This window comes from Giraffa tippelskirchi, chromosome 1 (genome assembly GCF_054371585.1).
Source record: "Giraffa tippelskirchi isolate mGirTip1 chromosome 1, T2T-mGirTip1v1.2.pri, whole genome shotgun sequence".
NCBI lineage: Eukaryota > Metazoa > Chordata > Mammalia > Artiodactyla > Giraffidae > Giraffa > Giraffa tippelskirchi.
Window position 1 is genome coordinate 55,538,266 of NC_137275.1, and position 23,714 is coordinate 55,561,979.

The following is a 23,714-nucleotide window of genomic DNA, read 5'->3' on the forward strand; positions in this document are numbered from 1 at the left end:
CCTTACTTCCCATCTCTGATAGCTTCCCATCTTACGCAGTGATGGAAGAAATTTTCACAGATTGAAATATGAGGCGGTCATTCTGGCTTATACCCGATTTGGGTTGAACTGTATGTTAAATAGAACAGCCTGTCTTCTGGCCCATCAAACATGCATTATACATCTGATTTAACCACTAAAGGAAAGAATACATCTAAAAATCAAAATTGAATATCTATGATTCAGGCATGCAAAATGGAACCAGTGGCCATTGTGTATGTGGTTTCAGACATTTTTCCTGCATCACTGAGAACTTGAATTCTCTGAACTGTATCAGATGGAAGAATACCACCAGTTCATTCTCAAAATTATATCTGCTAGCAGCTGGCTAGGTCTCAAGATCTACCCTTGTAACTATGTGACCATTTCAGACCCCAACCAGTCCTTATTTGACATGCATCCTGACTTCTTGCCAGCTCTAATTATAATTCTTGATAAACAACTTGATACAGTGACTACTGTAACTTTGTGATTTTTGCCTCTATAAGCCTCCCTCATTTTGTAGTCAGGCAGAACACAATTCAAGTGCTTCTTGAATCAGTCTCTCTCAGGCTACAGTCCTCAGTTTGGCTTGAATAAAACTCTATTCTAGTCCTATTATAGGTTGTTTATTGATTATTTCTGTTGTTATTATGGCCTGTGCCCACCTTCTAACCTCATTTCTCCTTATCTGAGCTTGGCAACCTTTACCTTCTTCCTGCTCCTAGAATTTGCTTAGCACATTCCTGTCTCAGGAACCTTGAACCTGGCAATCCCTCTGCCTGGAATTCTCTATTTTAGATATGACACTGCCCACTCTGATTCATTCTGCCATTTAGCTCAGAAGTCATTTCCTTATCACCTGCCCTATTTAAATCTGGACCCCCACAGCCTTCATCAGGCCCTATTATCCTATTACTGTGTTTTATTCATAGCACTTATCCTTTCTGAAATTATATTGTTCATTTATTTGATTACTTGCCTATCACTTATTTCCTCCTTACTAAACAATAAGTTCCAGGAGAGCAGAAACCTTGCCTTCTTCATCATTGTTGTAGCCCCAGTGCCTGGCATATATATGCCCCCAACAAATGTTTGCTGAGCAAGTGCATTAATGAACAGTTCAACTGAGAAATAGTGGCAGAGTCTGGTCTATTATATCCAGCCTCCTGTGACTTCTTTTAAAGTCATATTTTTGGAGAATTCCTCAGGTTAAGTAAGTAAAGGCTTATCTTTGAGTAAAAAGATTACTTGTCTCTCCAGGAGATAAAAACATTTAGAAAAATTAAATTTCATCAGGCAGTAAATACTATTAAATTTGCACAACCATAAAAGGAAACAGTGAATACATCTATCAATGATCAATTCCTCAGTGTACTGAAGATGCATAAAAAATTACCTGAGAACAGGTACCTCTTGGCTTGGCTGTGTTTCATCTTCCCCTTTTCATGTAACAGTTTTACAGCAGTCTTAAATATCTTCTTGATCTCATCTGATATCTCTTGCCAGGTCTTCTCATTCTCAGCATTGGCAGAAGGCTGCATCTTTAGAAAGATTGTGAGTGAGATGTTAAGTGAGATGTTAGTCTTAAAATTATCAAGAAAACCCAATATTTAAGAGGAAGAGAACCATTGTTATTTGAAAGTCTACCATGGGCCTTACCATGACAGGTGCTTAATGGGTAGTATCTCATTTACCCTCCCAAGTACCCTGAAAGTGATGTGAACTCACCCAAGTGACACAACGGTGTGAATCCAAACAGGATTTGTTTGTTTGATTTTCTCAATATATTGTGTGTTTCACTCTTGAGTTTTGATACAAATGTTGTACCAAAATCACCTCTTCAATACAGTCAAAGGTCAGACTAGTCAAAAGGATGGTTTTTTCAGTAGTTATGCATGGATGTGAGAGTTGGATGGACTATAAAGAAAGCTGAGCACCAAAGAATTAATGCTTTTGAACTGTGGTGTTGGAGAAGACTCTTGAGAGTCCCTTGGACTGCAAGGAGATCCAACCAGTCCATCCTAAAGGAAATCAGTCCTGAATATTCATTGGAAGGACTGATGCTGAAGCTGAAACTTCAATACTTTGGCCACCTGATGCGAAGAGCTGACTCATGGGAAAAGACCCTGATACTGGGAAAGATTGAAGGCAGGAGAAGGGAATGACAGAGGATGAGATGGTTGGATGGCATCACCGACTCAATGGACATAAGTTTGAGTAAACTCCAGGATTTGGTGATGGACAGGGAGGCCTGGTGTGCTACAGTCTGCGGGGTCGTCAAGAGTTGGACACAACTGAGCAACTGAATTGACTGATTCATATGCTACTATTTAATTGTCTTTAGTTGTTTCTTCCTCATTTATTTTTTATTATCCTCTAGGAAATAAAATAGGAGTGCCTACCAAGAAAGTAACATTTATAGAGTCTTGCTGATAATCTTATTCAAACAATCATTTACTTAACAACAATTTATGCAGAAACATGGTTCAGTCAGTAATTTAAATTTCCCTAGAGGCTCATAGAATCAAACAAAGAAGGAACAGCTAAAGCCAATTAAATAGTAATATAGGTGTAAGTTTTACAGCTTTGTAAAACTGGTTTCTTGAGGTATCATGTTTTTTGATACCTACTTTACCAGCTACTGCCTTTACTTCTGGCATATTTACCTGGTGAATGGTTTGGGATTTACCCCAGTATTCTCCATATTCTTCCAGATAATAACTTCAAAAAATACATGTGAGGAAGAAGAGGAATTGAATAATCTGACATTTCATTTTGAATGGAGAAAATGCTTTCTGTTAAATGTCAGAATGGCAAAAACACAGGGATCTTAAATGAAGAGCTGTTGCTAACCCAGGGCTCTTCTCCTCTTGGAGCTCCTGGGTGCTGCATTATCAAGGATATTTTCTTTGGAAGAGGAATGGATATCTATGCCTTCTTTTCTTTTTTAAATTTTATTTATTTTTATTTATTTGGCTGTGCAGGCTTTCTCTAGTTGTGGCAAGTGGGGGCTACTCTCTACTCTATTTGCAATGGGTGGACTTCTCTTGTTGCGGAGCCTGGACTCCAGAATGTGGGCTCAGTAGTTGTGGTGCTTGGGCTTTGTTGCCCTGAAACATGAAATCTTCCTGGACCAGCAATCAAACCCATGTCCCCTGCATTGGCAGGAGGATTCTTAACCACTAGACCATCAGGGAAGTCCTGTGGCTTCTTTTCAACCTCTTGAAAAGGTCTAGGCAATAATTAGGCCCACTTGTTTTATCCACCTCCTTCATTCAGTTTCAGGGGACATATGATGGATACATTTGGAAACAAAGTTGGAGAAGAGACAATGACTGTGTTTCTATCACACTCATGTATGCCTCAACCTCTCTGCAAGGTTCTACATAAGACACAAGAAAATAAATTAACATATCAGGTGAAAATACTTTCACTGCTGACATTTTTTGCCAACTTGAGTTCACAGAAAGAACGTTTTCTGTTGTTGTTTAGTCACTAGGTCATGCCCGACTTTTTGCGACCCATGGAGTACAGCCAGCAGGCTTTTCTGTCCATGAGATCTGCGAGGTGAGAATACTGGAGTGGGTTGCCATTTCCTTCTCCAGGGAATCTTCCCGACCCAGGGATCGAACCCATATCTCCTGCTTTGTAGGCAGATTCTTTAGGACTGAGCCACCTGGGAAGCCGTCTCAGTTGTTTACAAATATCAAAATAGATTGGTCATACTAAGAGAAGTAAGTCAGACAGAGAAAGACAAATATATGATATTGCTTATATGTGGAATCTTAAAAAAAAATGATAAAATTAAAATTATTTACAAAACAGAAACAGACTTACAGACTTAGAGACTGAATTTATGGTTGCCAGAGGGGAAGGGTGGGAGGAGAGATAGTCAGGGAGTCTGGGACTGACATGTACACACTGCTATATTTTAAATGGATAACCCACAAGGACCAACTGGGGACTCTGCTCCATATTACATAACATGAAAAAGACTACTCCATATTACATAAATGGAAAAAGAATTTGAAAAAGAGTAGATAAGTGTATATGTATAACTGAATCACTTTGCTGTACACCTGAAACTAACACAACATTGTTAATCAACTATACTCCAATGTAAAACTAAAAGTTTAAAAAAATGAATTGGGAGGGAGGAAAAAAAAGAAAAAAAAAGAAAATAACAATGTGTGAGATGTTAAAGGAACATACTGAATTAAAAAAAAACTAGAGACTATAAAAAATAACTTGGCAGATTTTTAAAAGACTGCCCCCTCAAAAAAAACTTTTACAAATTAAAAATATAACTGTTGAACTTGAAAACTCAATGCACAGAGAAGACACAGCTGAAGAAGAAATTTGGTAAACTGGAAAAAAGATCTAAAGTGACTTTCCAGATAGTAGCACAGAAAGATAAGGAAATTGATAATGTGAAAGACAATTAAGAGACATGGAGGATACAGATGCAAACTATTATATATGGGATGGATTAGCAACAAGGTCCTACTGTATAGCACAGGGAACTATATTCAATATCCTGTGATAAACCATAATGGAAAAGAATATGAAAAAGAATGTATGTATGTATGTATATATATATGTGTATAGCAATCACTTTGCTATATAGCAGAAATTAACACAACAATGTAAATCAACTATAGTTTGATAAAATTTAAAAAATTAAAAAAGATATGGAGGATAGAGTGAGGCAATCTATTGTACATGCAACTAAAGAGCAAAAAGGAAAGAAGAAATAGAGGAGAGACAGTATTTGATGAGATGATGGCTGAGAATTTTCTAAAACTGATCGACTATATGAATTCACAAATGTAGAAAGCACAACATATACCAAACGGAGAATATATAAGTTACAGTGAGATGATAAAAATACACATATTTTCATATAAACAGAACTTATCACTCTTTTGGAACTTCCAAAAGATATACTTCAGGAAGAAGGAAATGACCCCAGAAGGAAAGTCTAAGATGTCAAAAAAGAAAGGTGAGTTTGGAAGATTTCTTAGCTTTGGATTTAGTTGTTAAAAAGAAATTTAGGGTCCAGGGCAGAATAACTTTCTGTCTACTGTGCCTTTTCTGTGGAGAAAAACCACCCCTGGGTGACATAAACAGTTTAAAAATGTAGAGAGAGACATACTTTGGAGAGAGAGATAACTTACTGCATTTTTATTGCTTTTCAGCATTTCTGACTTGGGTCTGAGGTAATACGCGGCTGGCACCGAGTTCTCATCCCGACAGTACCACTCTTCCAGTAACTTGGTGTCCAGCTTCACCTCTACGGCAGCATCCAAGATCATTTCAAACTCTGAGGCTTCAACTTCTCCGGGGATTCGGATGTTCCCATATTTTTCACCTAACAGTCCCTGTGTATCACCAAGAAAATTCAGGTTAGTGTATCACCAAGAAAGTGTTTCACATCATATGACCACTCAATAAATATTAATGAATAGATAACAAGATATTTTATTCCATCAATTGTTTCTTTTAATCACAGTGGATATGTTTTCACATGGATCATTTTGGAAGTAAAATTAGACCATTTATATTGTAGTGTAATAAATTCATATACTGGGGTTGTGTATCGGACAAATCCAAACTACAGAATTTCGTAACAGAGAAATTTTCCCAGAGTTTACATAATATAACAAAAGTTACCTATTTTGAGATTTTTGGTTGGTTCATGACAAAGAAAAATGATGTGTTGGACTCGATGAAATATCAAACATATAAACTCACAAACAAACAAAAATTGCTTTGTATAGAGTTAATAGTTTGATTCTAAGCCCCAGATTTACACAGCTACAAATGAGAAATATGAAATCACTGAGTATGACAGATCCCACTGGTCACTGAAAAAAATTAAAAATATAAACAAGATATCATTTTGTCCCTATTAAACTGGCAAAGGAAAATGTGCTCAGCATTATGTGGACATATGAGAAAATGCCTCTGTAGAGCTGATGGATGTGTAAATTGATCCAATATTTCTTTGAAGGGTATTCTGATAATACATGAGTTTTGGCAATTTTTCTTCTGAAAATCTGTCTTTAGAAAATAAGGATGTACATAATGACTTATCAGCATATTTATGCTGAACCTGTTTGAACAGAAAAGAGTTAAACCTAAGTGTCCAGCAAGTGGGAACACTTGAATACATTTAAATACAATTTGGTATCTCTATTCAAAGGATGTGCCAAATTATGTTTTAGAACTCTATTGCTGTAGAAAGATGTTTATAATATACTATTAAGTAAAATGGTAAGTTACAAAACAGTGTGTATAAGATGAATCTGATATTGTATATACATTATATATATATGAGAAAGAGATCATATATATGTGCAGACATAAACATACACATAGAGATTTTATAAGAATACACAGCAAGGTTACCAATGGCTACTTTTCACTGAATGGTTTCGAATTTACTTTGGTTGTTTTATGAGTTTATTGCTTTTGTATTAAATTTTTTTTGCAATACATATGTATTATTTTGTAGTGAGCAAAACGACAGATATTTAAAGTTTTTAAGCCTGATGATGCTGTCTATACTCCTCTGTGGAGCAACACTTTCAAAGGCTCCCCTAAGTGTTTGCTTAAGCCCATGGTTCTCAAAATGTCCTCAGACCAGCACCATCTGTATTACCCAGGAATTTGTTAGGCATGCAAGTTCTCAAGGCCCATCTCAGACCTCCTGCATCAGAAACTCTGCTGAAACAGCTGAGTTTAATCTGTGTTTTTAGCAAGCCCTCCAGGTGTCTGAACCACTGGTGTAAGCTGTCAAAAATATTAGCTTATATAGCACCTGGTGTTTCAATTAATCTTCAGTTCTTATCTGGTAGAAAGAAGAAAGGAACATACAGAACTCTAACACAGATCTATACTATCCAAGGCATGTTGGTCTGCTTTATAATATCCATGGGAAGATTTCTGTTTAATCTGTGGTCATCTTCATCCTTTCTTCCTGTTGACTAGCAACTTTGCCATAAGCTTCCACTACTGGAAGTCTACCCACTGGAAGGTGAATTGTGGTTTGGCTTCCTTGGGAGCATTTCTTACTATCTCTGAAACCCAGAGTGTTCTTTTCATCTCAGACAGACAGGTGGGAGAAGAAAAGTCCTGGATAGACCTGTTTCCTACATAAATTCATGACCTAAACTGTAATATAAGATGATAAACCTCATGAGGGCAGAGACCAGAGCTTTTTTATTCCTAGTACATAGAAAGTATTAAAAACCATATTTATTGACTACTTGAACAAACCAAGACAGAGAAAGATATCCTTGGAGTTTGTTCCATTCTTATTTGAAACTTCATCTTTTGTGTAAAGATAGTATTTCAGCTCTCAGCAGGTAAAGTAACAATTTGGGAAAGTACCAGTTTTGTCAGCAACCTTCACTTCAATACTGAACACAAATTAAGAGCACTTTTATTTGAATCTGCATTTGTTTAGGGCTATTCATGACAATAGGCTGTATGCAACAAAAATGATACCATTTAGACTTGTTTTTCACTTAACAATTCCTCTTCTAAAATCTCTTGTGTTAAACTTGGCTAAATGAGCAGGCATGACCTCTCGTTCTACCACAGGTACAGGTGGAGATGATCCTTTTAAGGGGAGCCAGCCTGGTGAATGGGCTACCCTGGTGGCTCAGATGGTAAAGAATCTTCCTGGAATGCTTGTTCGTTCCCTGGGTTGGGAAGATCACCTGGAGGAGGGCATGGCAACCCACTCCAGTATTCTTGCCTGGAGAATCGCCATGGACAGAGGAGCCTGGTGGGCTACAGGCTATGGGGTCACAAAGAGTCGCACGTGACTGAGTGACTAAGCACAGCACAGCACAGCCTGGTGAGTATCCTATTCCCTTGGCTAATTCTGGATAAGGATAGTCAGGATCTTCAGTCAGAAATATCTGTCATGAAGAGTGAGGTTTTTGTGCTGGGAGAGTTAGCTGCAAACTTACCTGGGCAAGGCAGGGACTAAGTGGACTTCTAAACAGTAGGGGTAGGACTTTTTGGAAGAATTCCCAAAGCAAACAATGGAGTTTGGTCATTGGACGAAAGACTTGGTAAACAGCCAGAACATTAAATATGGGGTTTAGTAATTGACAGTTCTTCAATCAGCAACCAATGAAGCCCAAGAATATGATGGACTCAGCAACCAAGATCCAGGGAAATACCAGCTGGATTTCAGGCATGAAGTAGGAAAGAGGACATAATAGCGACTAGTGAAACAAGATCATGTCCCAGGGAAGGACCATCATCTCTACATTATCAATTTATTGTTGGTACTTCATCTTCTCTCTGCTCTAAACAAGGCTGGTCACAGAGTCTAGGCCAGGATGAAGTCTATGGATCAGTTTCTGAAATATGCTTCAAGATGACATGCACCACATCACCCAGGGTGTTTGTTAGCAGGTTACAAGATGCCTTCTCAGACCTAAGGATCACTGGGATTGGGGAACCTAGAACACTGGATTTTAAAATGTGGTTACAAATGAACCTATTGATTCCTCAATAGACTTTAAGGACCGCTTGCTATGGGCAATGCATATGTGGTCTCATGAGTAATGGTTAGCAAGCACCAAAGGGACAGGACAGGGAACACAGCAGATCATTACAAAAAAAAAATTGAAGGCTATTTAAAAATAATTATTTGAGTTGACCATCTGGCACCAAATAGTAACATTATTTGATCAATATAGTAAGGTAAAATATTCCTTAGAGTGGAGATTACTAAAGAAGAAAAAATATCCTTATCTCATTCAAATAACAAATTATATTGAGCACCTGCTATATACAAAGTGCTAACACAGAACTTCAGAAAAGTAATAATGTGAGATAGGCTTAAAGTTACTTATTGGATTGTTCTCCCCAAGTCTTTGCCTTCTCTCTATTGATTCTTCCTTTGGGTAGAATGCTCATAAATCATGAAGCAGTTACTTTTCAGGAGTCCCAAATAGGATTCTGTCTCAGTCTTATCTCACTATTTGAAAAATGGCAAAAAGAGAAACTGTAAAAAGGAAGTTTGCTACCACACTTTTCAGGGAGACTTTTTGGGGTTCTATGTGGCTACAGGTATAAGGTAACACACACAGCATACCTGTATCTGTCAGGAATGGCAACAGTCAATTTAGAGGAAGATACAGTCCAACTCAGTTACAAAGTTCTGCTTCCATGGTCAATGGTTCAGAGCAGGGGTAGGGATTCAGGACTAAGTCTAAAACGCTAACAACAAAAGTGGCAGTGGCAAGATGGAGGTCCAGTCTTTGTTTCCTAATCAGACTATTCCTTAGCCCTGTAGCCATGGAGAGTAGACATGTCGTAGGGATGACGCTACAGCAGCTATAGAAACTATGCACAAGCAAGCATTATTTTCTGTTCACTGTCAGTAGACTATTCACTCCCATAACAGAAGAAGAGTCAGATTTTCTACATCTTTCTGACCCCAGTTTTCAAGAATGTAATTTTTCGCTTGGTTAAACCAGTCTTGAGAGAACTGAGAATTTAAATGTAAAAGGACTCTCTACCCTTTGTGTCATCCTCGCCTTCCTTATGTGCTGATATGGATACATCTAAGCCACTGCTTAGAGGATTTCTCTTTTCCTTTGCACAAACACCTTGGTTAAACCAGTTTTTGGAGAAATCTGATGAAGAGTTGAGGGACTATATTTGATTTTGCATTGAGGTCCATATATATTAGTTATACCATTGCTCAGTCTGCCTGCATGACCCTGAATTAAAGAAACGCATATGGCTGAAATAAATTTTCAACTTTTCATTGAGTTGTTTGAATACTCTGTCAATATACACATGAACATAAGTGTATGGGATCTCTCCTGTCTGTGGAAATTCATAATTGCCTCTCCCATTCACCTAATCAAATGGCCCATCTTGAAACACTGAAGATGTCTAATATTAGTTAGGTAGGAAGCAACAAGCCAACTGAGTGCTTAAATACAATCTGGGAGTTAAGCCCAAATGATTGAAAAGTCTAAGAAAAATTTCGAGTGTAGTTTCTGTATACAAAATTCTAGAAAAAGAAATACTTCTAGAGGCTTTGGAACTAGATAGAGGTGTTTGAACAATATTGTAAATGTACTAATGGCCACAGAATTGTTCACTTTATAGTGGTTAATTTTATGTGATATGAATTTCACCTCAATTTTTTTTTTTTTAAAAGAAATAGTTTTTGAGCTATTGATTTCCTTGCAACTGAGAACTTAAGTATAAAAGGACTCTCTACTCTTTGTATCATCTTTCCCTTCCTTATGCTGATATGGATATGTCTAAGCCACTGCTTTCAAAGGCTTAGGGATAACATTTTCTTTCCCCTCAATTGATTTTTCTTTTCCTTTGCACAAACATTGATTTTTTTCCCCCTTGTCCTTGTCCTCTCTCGTTCTCCCGCAAGTTCTTTATGGTTAGTTCTGCTTGGGTGTGCAATTGAGAATCTTTGGGGTCTGAGTCTGATGCCATGCAGTTTTTCTTGCAGCAAATAGAAAAGAGAGGTTGATGTATTCTCCATGGTGTTGGCGAGCTCAGTATGTCTTTGTTTTTACTCTGTTGTGGGATATCAGGAAAGACTGGTGAGGACAGTCTTTCTGGAGTTATGGAAGCTAGGCTTCAAAGGCAGGTGGACAATTGCTCCCTGGGCTGCTGTTGATGAGCCATCACTCATGGGAAAGCTGGAAGAGAAAGGCGAGATTCCATCACTTGCGTCCCCTCCCCCCATTGATGCTATAACAAACTGAAGTACATACTCTTCAAATGCCCCATTCCCTTCAACCCAGTCACTAATGCAAGGTAGGTGGAACTATTCTTTCCTTTCTTTAGGCTTCTCTATTATTTCTTAAGGGGCTATCCTGGTAATTCAGCTGGTAAAGAATCCACCTGCAATGCAGGAGACCGCGGTTCAATTCCTGAGTTGGGAAGATCCCCTGGAGAAGGGATAAAATTCACATTAATATATACAATTTTCTCTTGTACTTGATCTCATTTAATATTCATAATTCTGTGAAATAGGGAGTTGCAGCAGAAGACACCAAAGCTCACAAACCTCACATGGCTTGCCCAAACCACTTCTCTAAGAAGACGTGGAGATACTAACGCTTGAATACAGGGCTTTCAGTAACCTCATTCTTTGTACTTCATCAAGTTATATGGTGCTGTGCTCCCTCCTGAGAGTGCCTGCAGATGGCTTACATCCTTGTGATGACTCTTCTAGTCAGGCCATCATGCACGTCTGTGCAAGCACACCTCCAGGGGCCACTGTTCACAAGGACTGCGGGATGTTCAGTGTTATGGCCTTGGGTGTTGCATTTGTTTTATCTGCCATTGGGTGGAGAGACGAAGATGATTGTGATGTAGTCCTTGGAGCTCACAGCCAACATTTATAGTCAGTACTCTGTTGCTGAATGAGACAACTAAACCATTCCAAGAATCATCTGAACCTGCCTCACACACTTGATGCTATTTTCTCAATGTTTTTCCAAAGTCAAGAAACACCTTCACAACTGACTTAAGATTTTCTGAATATAAACATAAGGTAATTTATTTAGCCTTGGATTGCAACTCTATTACTCATACTTTGTGTCCTGTGTCACAGGGAATAAAAGAAACTGGAGAAAGGGGGATATGATGCTTGATTTTATGTATCACCTTGACCATGGGGTGCCCAGAAATTTGGCGGAACATTGTTTGGGGTATGTCTGTGAGGGTGTTTCTGGATGAGATTAGCATTTGAATCAGCAGACTGAGTGAAGTGTTAATAGACTGCCTTCTCGAGTATGAGTGGACATCATCCCCTTCATTGAGGGCCTGAATAGAATAAAAAGATGGAAGAAGGAAAAAGTCCCTTTCTGCCTGACTGTGTTGAGCTGGGGCGTTGGTCTTTTCCAGCACTTGGACTGGGACTTCTACCGCAGGCACTGGTGGGTCTCAGGTCTTTGGACTCAGGCTGGAACTACACGACTGGTTTCCTGAGGCTCTAGCTTGCAGAGGGCAGATCATGGAACCTCTTGGCCTCCATGATCATATGAACTAATTTCTTATAAATATATATACCCCTTTATATTATAATCTTGTATTGGTTATGTTTTTCTGGAGAACTGTGACTAATACAGGGGATGAATTGGAAATAATAATGACAAATGATTAAAACATTATTTGCTAGAACTACATAATGTCCATACTAAGGATGATCTAGATAAGATCTTTAAGAAAGATATGTTTGGCACCAACAGACAAAAGGGTAATATCTTTAGATAACTGTTCATCTCTCAGTCATTAGAGATACACTCTTGTATTCATGGTTGCCAAGATTGGATGTTAGCAGATATACTTAGCACATAATGTTTAGCATTTTTCATGTCATTCAATTATCCAGATACACATGATGAAACTGTCAGTATATAATGATTATTTACAACTTGCATCTTTCTGGGCAAAAAATGTCCATTCCCACAATTTGTACACAGTAAGTCTGTGTTTCATGTACCACAAACAAGAGTTTCTGAAATAGGATATATAGACATAGAAACATTAATGCAAGCAAAAAATAAAAAAAATATTTTGAGGTTAGAAAAAGGCAAAATGTTAGGAATAACCTTAGAAAGTCACTAAACCTCCTTGGGTCTCAGCTTTTACATCTGTAAGTAGAGATAAAATTTTACCTTTGGTCATACATCTGCTCTGGTTTCTTTTGAGAATCGAATAGTTACTCCAGGTAAAAGCACTCTGTGAAATGTAAACACTTGGCAATATTTAAGACACCATTACTTTAAACAGTTTATAGAGAAACATACATATTCAGTGCACTCAAACATACATACATGTAATAGAAATATACAGCTGGATAGATTGAGAAGGGAAAGAAACGTCTCTTGATTAAAGAAAGACAAACAGAAGATAGAAAGGAGGAAAAAATGGGTAAATGGTTATTTACAAGTGGTGTGAAGGTGAGATAATACGTGGTGAGACAGGAGCTCCTCCACTCTTCAGGGTGGGGAGAAAGAGGCTTAAAAGAATGAACCTGGGTTAACTGTGTTAGTGCCTAGAACAGCAACAGATGTGTGGAATTAACTTTACAGAGAACACAGGCAGTACTTCAGGGGAACGGACAACCCACATGCAAAATATAAATTAAAAAAAAATTGAAGACCTAACCCTCCATGTGAATGAGATAGGGTCTTTAATGAGGTAATTAAGGTTAAGTGAGGTCATAAGGGTGGAGCCTTAATCCACCCTGGTGCCCTTCTAAGACGAGGAAGTAACACTGAAACCCCTTTTGCCAAACAAGAACACAGCGAGGAGGCAGCCATCTTCAAGCCAAGGGGAGCTTTCTCATCACAGCCCCACCATGCTGTACCTTGGTCCAGACTTCCAAACTCCAGAACGGTGAGAAAGTAAGTTTCTGTTCTTTAAAGCCACCCCTTTTATGGTATTTTGTTATGGCAGTCTGAGCTAACACAAGCATAAAGATGAAGAAAATGAAGCAGTTTTTGTTAACATAATATTTGGTATTCTTGGCAATTCATCCTAAAATGTATTGAGAGGGCCAAGTTGTAGATTTAGTGATATACCTAATAGAATAACTAAGTTAATGCTATGATTTAGTGTTTTTGAGAGTCTCAGCTCATATAAAATTATAATTTACCCTTTTTTCTTAAAATTTATATTCATAGTTTAACTATGGTCATTAAATTTATACATTGAAACTCATCACTGAACTTAACTGATACAAATAATATTTACTTATATCCATGTAATTCTGCTGCGTTTTACTTAGTGCAATGTGCTTTTCTCTGTAACAAAGTTTCATTACCTGAAAAATAACACAACTATTATTCTGTGAAAAAACTTCAGTCTAAAATGGAACCAGAGGATATAAAATGGAAAATCTCACACACATATCCTTAGGAAAACAAATCTTAAGGACTGAGAGACTGATTTCTTGTAAAAGCCTGATTTACAGAAAACTGATAATATTGGAATTTTCTTAAATTATAGGGAGTCAGTCAGGGATTGTCTCATATTAACCTCGGAAAATTAGGCTGATGGTTTCCAGAAGCATGAGCAAGAAATGACCTGGGTGGGGTTGGTCTCACAAAATAAGCTGAATTGAGCTTTGTTTGTATGACTGGACTGGTTTTATCTGCTTGAGGAATTTTCAAAGCTGGCCTGTTTATTTTTCACTTTAACAGACTCTTCCTGAACTCTCCCCTCTTTACATTTCCTGCCCATAAAGACAGCCTCCCTGAAACGCTCATCAGACTCACCTGTAGCTTGCTACAGTTGCGTATTTCAAATTGCAGTTCTTCTGCTATTCCTGAATAAACTCATCTTTTTGTAATTTCAAGCCTGCCTTATTTTACCCTTTTATTTAAGTTGACAATTCCTAAGAAACATTGGAGCAAAAGAAACAGCCAAAAGGGTAAAAAAGGTTGGGCAATAGTAATGTGCTGGAGTTTATAGTTAATTTAAATCAGTTCAAAGTACAGGTTACAACCCTAACTGCAAACAGTTGCCTTATAAAACCAAGAAATGTGTAAGGATTACTGAGATTCTAAAATGCTAGAGAAAGACTTCATTGAGAATGTGAAGACAGAAGAGCAGGGTTTTATTGTTGTTGTTTTGCTTGTTCGTCTTTTACAGGGGGTAGTGGGTAAAGAATCCACCTGCAATGCAGGAAACTCTGGTTCGATTCCTGGGTTGGGAAGATCTGCTGGAGAAGGGATAGGCTACCCACTCCAGTATTCTTGGGCTTCCCTTGTGGCTCAGCTGGTAAAGAATCTGCCTGCAATGTGGGAGACCTGGGTTTAATCCCTGGATTGGAAAGATCCCTTGGAGTAAGGGAAAGGCTACCCACTCTAGTATTCTGGCCTGGAGAATCCCATGGACTGTATAGCCCATGGGGTCACAAAAAGTTGGACACGACTGAGTGATTTTCACTTCAGTGGAGAGAGAGTTTGGACATATTAGACGTGAGATGCTATTATTTAAGTGGTACTGTCCATGAAGCAATTAGAAATGGATCTATAACATCAAAAGAGCAATTTGGCTGGAAAAGTAATCCTGGAAATCATCATGCATTCATTCAACAAATATTTATTGGGCACTTGACTCACAGGGTGACTGATCATTTGGGTTTGCTCAGGATTATCCCAGTTTGAGGGGCTTCCCTGGTGGCTCAGATGGTACAGAATCCACCTGCAATGCGGGAGACCTGGGTTCAATCCCTGGGTTGGGAAGATCCCCTGGAGGAGGGCATGGCAACCAACTCCAGCATTCTTTCCTGGAGAATTCCATGGACAGAGGAGCCTGGTGGGCTATGATTCATGGGGTCTCAAAGAGTCAGACACGACTGAGCAACTAAGCACAGCACATCCCAGTTTAAGCACTGAACATCGCTGGAGCCCCCTTGTTCCCAGGGAAGGCAGGAAGGTTGGTGATACTAACAAGACCATCATGGTCTCCTCTCCTTTTGGGCTTTCCTTCTGGGAGAGCAGTCAGAGATCTGTATGGATTAGGTAGTTCAAGAAGGAATTAGAGTGAAAAGAGCACAAGGCTGAGGATCGCCAACCTTTGAGCAGGAACAGAAGCAGGAGGTGGAAGAGTAGAATGGTGTCACAAAAGAGCAGAGAGGAGAGAATGGTAATATTCAAAACTTTTGTACAGAGTTCTCATATAGCAATGGGAAAACGGACAAACACATGAACAGGTTCTTAGAAGCAGAAGAACCAACACCAGTAAGCATGAAAGATAGTAATGATGCTTAACTCTATTAATACTCATAGGATGGCAAATGAAAACACATATGATCAGATCTTTTTGCTTATCGAACAGAGAAAAATAATACTTAGTGGTGTCTAGGCAATAAGCAAATGGGCACTCAAGACAAAGAGTGCCAGTAAAAGTAGGTAGAACTTTGCTGAGAATGTAATTTGGCAGTAGGTATAAAATTCCACTTTTAGAAATCCATCTTACTATTTATATAAAGATTTGTGTACAAAGAAGTTCAGCAATTTTTAGCTTATATCTTTGCATTATTCCATTAGAGACTTAATTTATCAATTGCTTTTAATCAGTGTTAATATAAACAAAGCAGTAAAATCACCCACCGTATTACTAATTTACATAATGGGGGAGACAGAATTGTGCTTAAGTTTCTATATTCTAACTCTGAGAAATTGATAAATAGAGAACTGTATAAAGCATGAAATAATTGCCCCCACAGCCTGGCTTGAAAACTCAACATTTGGTCATATTTTCAAGTGATTTTTAGAAAATTAACAGACTCTTTTTTAGAACAGTTTTAGACTTACAGAAAACTTAAGCAGGGAGTACTAAAGTTCCCATATATCACCCTTCTCCCCCAATTTCCCCTATTTTTAACATCTCCTATTAGTATGGTACATTTGCTATAATTATGGAACCAATATAGGCACATTTTATGAGTTAAAACAGTTTATTCAGATTTCTTTGTTGATCAGTTGCTAACTCATGTCCATCTATTTGTGACCCCATGAACTGCAGCACACCAGGCTTTCCTGTCCTTCACCATCTCCCTGAGTTTGCTCAAACTAATGTCCATTGAGTCAGTGATGCCATCCAGCCATCTCATCCTCTGACACCCCCTTCTCCAACCTGCCCTCAATCTTTCCCAGCATTAGGACCTTTTCCAATGAGTCAGCTCTTCACATCAGGTGGCCAAAGTATTGGAGCTTCAGCATCAGTTCTTCCAGTGAATATTCAGAGTTGATTTTGTTTAGAATTGACTGGTTTGATCTCCTTGCAGTCCAAGGGACCCTCCAGAGTCTTCTCCAGCACCACAATTCAAAAGCATCAATTCTTTGGTGCCCAGACTTCTTTATGGTCCAACTCTCACTTCTCTCATCAGATTTCTTTAGTTTTTACTTAATATTTTTCTTGTTCCAGGATGTCATATTACTTTTAGCTGTCATTTCTCCTTGAAAGTGAAAGTTGCTCAGTCGTGTCCAACTCTTTGTGACCCCATGGACTGACTATACAGTCCATGGAATTCTCTAGGACATAATACTGGAGTGGGTAGCCTTTCCCTTCTCCAGGGGATCTTCCCAACCCAGTGATCGAACCCAGGTCTCCTGCATTGCAGGCGGATTCTTTACCATCTCCTCAGGCTCCTGTCAGGTGTGACACTTTCTTGTTGTTGTTCAGTCACTAAGTTGTGTCTGACTCTGTGACCCGATGGACTGTAGCACGCTAGGCTTCGCTGTCCTTCACTATCTTCCTGGAATTTGCTCAAACTCATGTCCATTTCCTTAGGTTTTATTTTTGATTACCTTGATTATTTAGAGGAATATTAGTCACATATTTTGCAGGATGCCCACTACTGGAATTTGCTTGATTTTTTTTTATTATTAGACTTGAATTATGGGTTCTGGGGAGAATTTTCCTCATATAAATGGTACTTAAACTCTCATATTAATTGTAACCTTGGTCACCTGACTGAAGTAGTGTTGGTTGGGTTTCTCTACTGTAAAATTACCCCCAGGCCCAATATCATAGTGTACTCTCTGGAAGGAAGTCATTATGTGTAGCCCACTCTTAAGGGGTGGGAGTTGTACTCCCCTCCTTTAGGGTGGAGTATCTACATAATTTACATGATCTACATAATTTGGAATTGTGTGCAGAATTTATTAATTTTTCCAATTTTAAAAAAGTTATTTTTGAAATGTACACCCTGCTTTATTTATTTTTAGTGGCTGTGCTCGGTCTTTGCTGCTACACACAGGCTTTCTCTAATTGCAGTGACTGGAGTCTCCTCTCTAGTTGTGGTGTGCGGGCTTCTCATTGCAGTGGCTTCTCTTGTTATGGAGCACAGGCCTTAGGGAGAGCGGGCTTCAGCAGGTGCAGCACAAGGGCTCATTAGTTGTGGCTTGAGGGCCCTAGAGTGTGCAGGCTTCAGTAGTTTTACGTTCGGGCTCAGCAGTTGTGGTGTACAGGCTTAGTTGCTCCTCAGTATATGGAATCTTCCTGGACCAGGGATTGATCCCATGTCCCCTGCGTTGTCAGGCAGATTCTTACCACTGCACCAGCAGGGAGGTCTTCCAATTACATTTCTATGTCAGTAGGGACTTGTGGCTATTTTATATTTTGGGTTATAATTCAATGTTACCTTATTTTGTTGCTCAAATTATTCCAGCTTTGGCCATTGGAAGTTCTTTCACTTGACTTCTGGGTCCCTTTAACATGCCACCAACATTGTGGCAATTTTTATTTTCTAAGAACCACTTATTTTCTGGCATAAGATGCTCCAGGCTTATCTTGTGTATTTCCTTCTCCAGTCTCAGAATCTCCTATTTGTCCAAAGAGCTCCTGTTCCTTTTATTGGAGAATGGAATTAGAAACCAAGATCTGGGTGCCACATGTGTTTGTTGTTGCTGCTGCTGCTAAGTCACTTCATTCGTGTCCGACTCTGTGCGACCCCATAGATGGCAGCCCACCAGGCTCTGCCATCCTTGGGATTCTCCAGGCAAGAATACTGGAGTGGGTTGCCATTTCCTTCTCCAATGCATGAAAGGTAAAAGTGAAAGTGAAGTTGCTCAGTCGTGTCTGACTCTTAGTGACCCCGTGGACTGTAGCCTACCAGGCTCCTCCGTCCATGGGATTTTCCAGGCAAGAGTACTGGAGTGGGATGCCATTGCCTTCTCCGGTTTGTTGTTACTGCAGTTCATTTATTTTAGGCCCTCTCAAAATGATATGTGTGTATACTAACCTGTATATATACACATATCAAAAAATATTTCCATAGGTAACAATCTGTGCTCCATATTGAGTTGTTAGTCATACACTTCAATTATCTTAAATGTGAGCTCTCCATCAACTTCCTATAACTAATATCTCCAACTGTAACTTCTTACTACATGGATCATTCTAGGTACCTCCCTTTGCTGATCTTTACATTTTGACTCCAACTGTAAGAAATCTGGATCCCACCATCTGCCATTCATTTACTTGGTTTAACTCCAATATACCTGACAGCAGTATCAGGATTACAAGCCTCCATCCTTGTAGGAAATGGGTCTTATTGATATGAGTATCGTACTTAAGTGTAGCTACTTTTGCCTTTAGTCTTACAGACTCTGTTTCCAACAGACATTTTTAAAATAAAAGAAATAAAATATAGCAGATAAAATTGAATTCTCCTTTGATCTGCAGATCCAGGAGGATTCTCCTCTTTCTTCCCAAGGAGCACAAACTGTAAGTCTGCACATATTATATATTCTTTCATTCTATTTTTTATATTTTATATGTATAAATATAATCTATTTTTATATTTTATACATATAAACATAATATTTATGCACATTCTATTTTAAAACTTACATAGATTATATAAGAGGCATATTCTACTTTTTTATGCTTACATTTTTTTGTGTGTGATGACTCTATGTTGATAAATTTAGATCTAGTCCGTTTCTGTGTCTAGCCAAACATCCTATTATAAGAATATTCCACATTTTCTTCACTGCTTTCCTGGTGATGAGTATTTAGATTCTTCTAGTTTGTTTTTTGCTTTTGTAAATAATACCATACTAAATATTCTATCAAGTTAGCAAATATTGAGGGCATTATGTCAGTAGAAATGACATTAATTTATGTTAACATATAAAAAGTCCCATGCTCAGATTTGATATCTGACTCCTTACTTGAAAATATGGATTCTAGCCATGTTTTCATGCCTATGAAGCCTGGTGTTTACAGCCACTGTCCGGCTGGCTGGTCCCTGTCCCGGCCTGGATACATTGTACAATTCCTGGCCTATAGCAGGCTCTCACTGCTTCTCCTGCTGCCTTGCAGGGGTCAACCCAGGTCTGTGTGTCTAAGGGTTCTTTCAGAGCTGCCTGTGTGTGTGTAGATCCTGCTGCGGCCTTTCAGTGCTGCTTTGAAAGCCTTACAAAAGAAGCTGAATCGCCTGTGCATGTACTGCTGGCCCACAGTTCCAAAGCAAAGTTTCTTTTTTGAATTAAGGACGAAGCAGACGGGCCTAGGAGGAAGCCTGGCATGTGCACCACGGGCCCAAGAACTGAACAGAAGATGGTTGGGCTCATTAAGTGTTAACTATTTTAATGACAAGAGCAGGGTTTTATTTTGTTTGTTGGTTTGTTTTTTGGCTGCACTACGGAGCTTGTAGGTTCCTAGTTTCCCAATCAGGGACCAAACCTGTGCCCTCAGCACCGAAAGTGCAGAGTCCTAGCCACAGGCCACCAGGGAATTCCCAAGAGCAGTGTTATTAATGCCTGGGCTCATGAAGGTCTACTGTAACTTACAGGTGTCCCCTGCAGTATATGTCTAATCTGTAACTGGAATTTCACATTTATGAATCCTTCTAAAAACTCTAATTTGAAAAGATATATGCACCCCAGTGTTCATAGCAGCACTATTTACAATAGCCAAGACAAGAAAACAACCTGAGTATCCATCAACAAACAATTGGCTTAAGATATTGTGTGTGTGTGTGTGTGTGTGTGTATATATATATATATATATATATATATATATATATATTTGGCCTAGATGTGTATATATATATGGAATATTACTCAGATACAAAAAATGAAATATTGCCATTTGCAGCTACATGGATGAACACAGAGAGTATCACTTTTATGTGGAATCTTAAAAAACAATGAATCTATACACAAAACAGAAACAGATTCATAGATATAGAAAACAAACTTAGGGTTACCAAAGGGGAAAGAGACTAATTAGGAGTATCAGATTAACAGATAAAAAGCATTATATATAATGAATACACAGTAATATCCTCTGGAGAAGGGAATGGCAATGCATTACAGTATTCTTGCCTGGAGAAGCCTATGGACAGAGAAGCCTGGTGGGTTATAGTTTGTAGGCTTGCAAAGAGTTGGACATGACTGAGTGACTAACACTTACCTTACTTCACTCTGCTAAAAACTCCTGAATTTCTATGCTATACACCTGAAACTACTGCAATATTGTAAATTAACTATACTTCAATTTAAAAAGTACTTCTGATATCGTACATAATAGTTTCTCTCCTTAGATGGTAGAAAATTGACCCAGTATTTTAAAATACATTAAAATGGTTTTATTTAAAAGGAATATTGAAATATCACCTCTTTCCTGATGGAAAATATTGAGTTACACATGAAAATATTTATGTCATCCATAATTTGTAGGCTCTAACAGTTGGATAAACTAGGGCCAAAATCATGACCACAATATAGGATTTATTGACTTTGCATCTATCCTCCCTGGAGCTCAGAATGCCTTGAATTCCTCCAGAAGAGCTCTGGGGGTGTTGAGGGGATTTCAGGTGCTCTCTGGAGGCTCAGGGTCTTGATGTTGTTGCTCTGCCATTTTACCTTTGTAAAGCTTTCCATGTCTAAGGCAGTGTCTGCTAAAGCCAATGCCTGATGACATTTATGCCAAGGTTACTGTTGACTGAAGACAAAGTCAGGTGTGTTGACACAGCAGGTTGTCCCTCTCTCCCACCCTCCCATCCCCGACTGCCCAATGCTTCTCCCTCTGGTCACTACAGAGGCACCAGCTCCCATACTATTGAGGTCCCCAGGCCTTTACTGTCCACAGCTCCATTTGCTCTGAGCCCCTCTCCTTCCCACTTCCCAATCTGAGCACATCCACTCCTCCCTTCCATGCTGGCTCATTTCCATAGAACCAAACTCCTCTGTCTTGATTTCCCTTTCCTGGAGATAAGACATTTCTGTAGGCTTTTCATGTACCACCTTTTGAAGAGGCCCTCTACCAGTCCTCTCATCTCTGCTGCTGCTGCTGCTAAGTCACTTTAGTCGTGTGCGACCCCATAGACGGCAGCCCACCAGGCTCCCCTGTCCCTGGGATTCTCCAGGCAAGAACACTGGAGTGGGTTGCCATTTCCTTCTCCAATGCATGAAAGTGAAAAGTGAAAGTGAAGCTGCTCAGTCGTGTCTGACTCTTAGCGACCCCATGGACTGCAGCCTACCAGGCTCCTCCATCCATGGGATTTTCCAGGCAAGAGTACTGGAGTGGGGTGCCATTGCCTTCTCCGTAATCTCTGCTAACTTGTCTGAATTCTGGATAAGGGCAGTTTATTTAGGATCATTCTATGATGCATCTTCTAGTAATTTCACTAATTGTGTCTATTATAAAGTAACAAGTCATTTATCCAGCAGCACTATGAATTAATTATATGTGATTAGCTCATTTGAGCCTTATGATAGTGTTGTGTATTACTGCTTCCACGCTAAAGCTGAGAAATCTAAGGAGCAGAGAGGTCAAGTAACTTGCCTAAGATCCCACAGCTAGTTAAAGATGGAGCTCAACTCTGAGCCCAGGTATCTCTAACTTCAGAGTCCATGATCTTACTACCATATCATACTTCAGAAAGACCTCCAAATAGATAGTTAATCCCTTTAGACATCTTAAAAGCTCTTTAAAGAAATTTCAATAGAAGAAGATATCTAAATTGTCTTTTATAATTTTCATTTCACCTAGATATGTGTTAAACTTTACCCATTGTCTTGTGTTTAACTTTTACGATGAACTGGACCTGAAAGTGGTTAAGAGCACAAGTCCTCTGCTGTGTGACCTTAGACAAGTTATCTAACCTCTCTGTGCTCAGTTTATCTGTCAACTGCAGATTACAGCAGTGCCAATTTCTATGGGTTGTCATTTGGATAAAAGTATTAATATAAGTAAGGGAATTAGAATGGTAACTGATAAATAAATGTTCATATTTTTACTGATGAATTAGTTAATGATATATCACTGTATAATATGCTGATCCACTCATTATATACTTCTCTTGCTTTTTAAAAAATTTTATATTAGCGTATAGCCAATTAACAATCTTGGGATAGTTTCAGGTGGATAGCAAACGGACTTAGCCCTACATATACTTGTATCTATTCTCCCTCCAATTCTACCCCCACCCCAGGTGCCACATAACATTGAACACAATTCCCTGTGTTACACAGTAAGACCTTGTTGGTTATCCAGTTTAAATATAGCAGTGTGTACATGTTGATCGCAAACTCCCTATCTCTTCCTATCATCCTTTTCCCCCTAGCAACCATAAGATCATTCTCTAAGTCTGTGAGTCTGTTTCTTACACACTTTCTTTTGTTCTATAAATGTCAAGACTATGAGCTGTGACTTTTCCTGATGTCACTGTATACTTATTTTTGGCAGTCGTCTTTTACTAGATCTAATGCGGAATCAGAAACTACACTAACCAATTCTTGTAGAACTGTATGTTAAGTCTGAATGACATCTGAAGATTTTTCATGGCTTTAGTATAGTTTCATTACAGTGAGTTCTTGAGCATAAAAGGTAATTTATCTTTATTTCTGAGTGTTAGACTTTTATTTTTGTTGAGGGTCCTGGAAGGCTGACCTCTAGATGAGGAAAATGTAATTCTTTATAATGTGGAGAAGTTCAGTGTAAACAATGGCCTTTAAAAACTCATGAAAACTTTCAAACAATGCACAGAGTGTCTAATAATAAGTCCCCAGATACCTATTAAGTTTCAGCAATATTTTGATAATCTGGTTTCATCCATCCTTAGGAATCCTACCATTTTATCAAAAAACAAAAGATAAAGAAATTTCAGCATATATCTTTAACTTTAAAAATGTTTTTAATCATCATGT

At 38.7% G+C, this 23,714-nt stretch overlaps 1 protein-coding gene and 1 long non-coding RNA gene across 3 annotated transcripts in view; one reads left to right on the forward strand and one right to left on the reverse strand.

Moving 5' to 3' along the window:
- The window catches only part of LOC145520629 (uncharacterized), a 28,982-nt gene extending 20,090 nt beyond the window's left edge, over positions 1–8,892 (forward strand). The window contains exons 3-4 of the long non-coding RNA XR_014064648.1: positions 5,220–5,426; positions 7,630–8,892. This is a non-coding gene — a long non-coding RNA (uncharacterized LOC145520629). The remainder of the gene's footprint in view (positions 1–5,219; positions 5,427–7,629) is intronic.
- The window catches only part of NWD2 (NACHT and WD repeat domain containing 2), a 219,212-nt gene that overhangs the window by 13,829 nt on the left and 181,669 nt on the right, over positions 1–23,714 (reverse strand). For both annotated transcript variants that reach the window (XM_081527487.1, XM_081527388.1), the window contains 2 exons: positions 5,199–5,402; positions 1,418–1,562 (listed from right to left, as the gene is read on the reverse strand). In XM_081527487.1, coding sequence (XP_081383613.1) covers positions 1,418–1,562; positions 5,199–5,402 — 349 coding nt within the window. The remainder of the gene's footprint in view (positions 1–1,417; positions 1,563–5,198; positions 5,403–23,714) is intronic.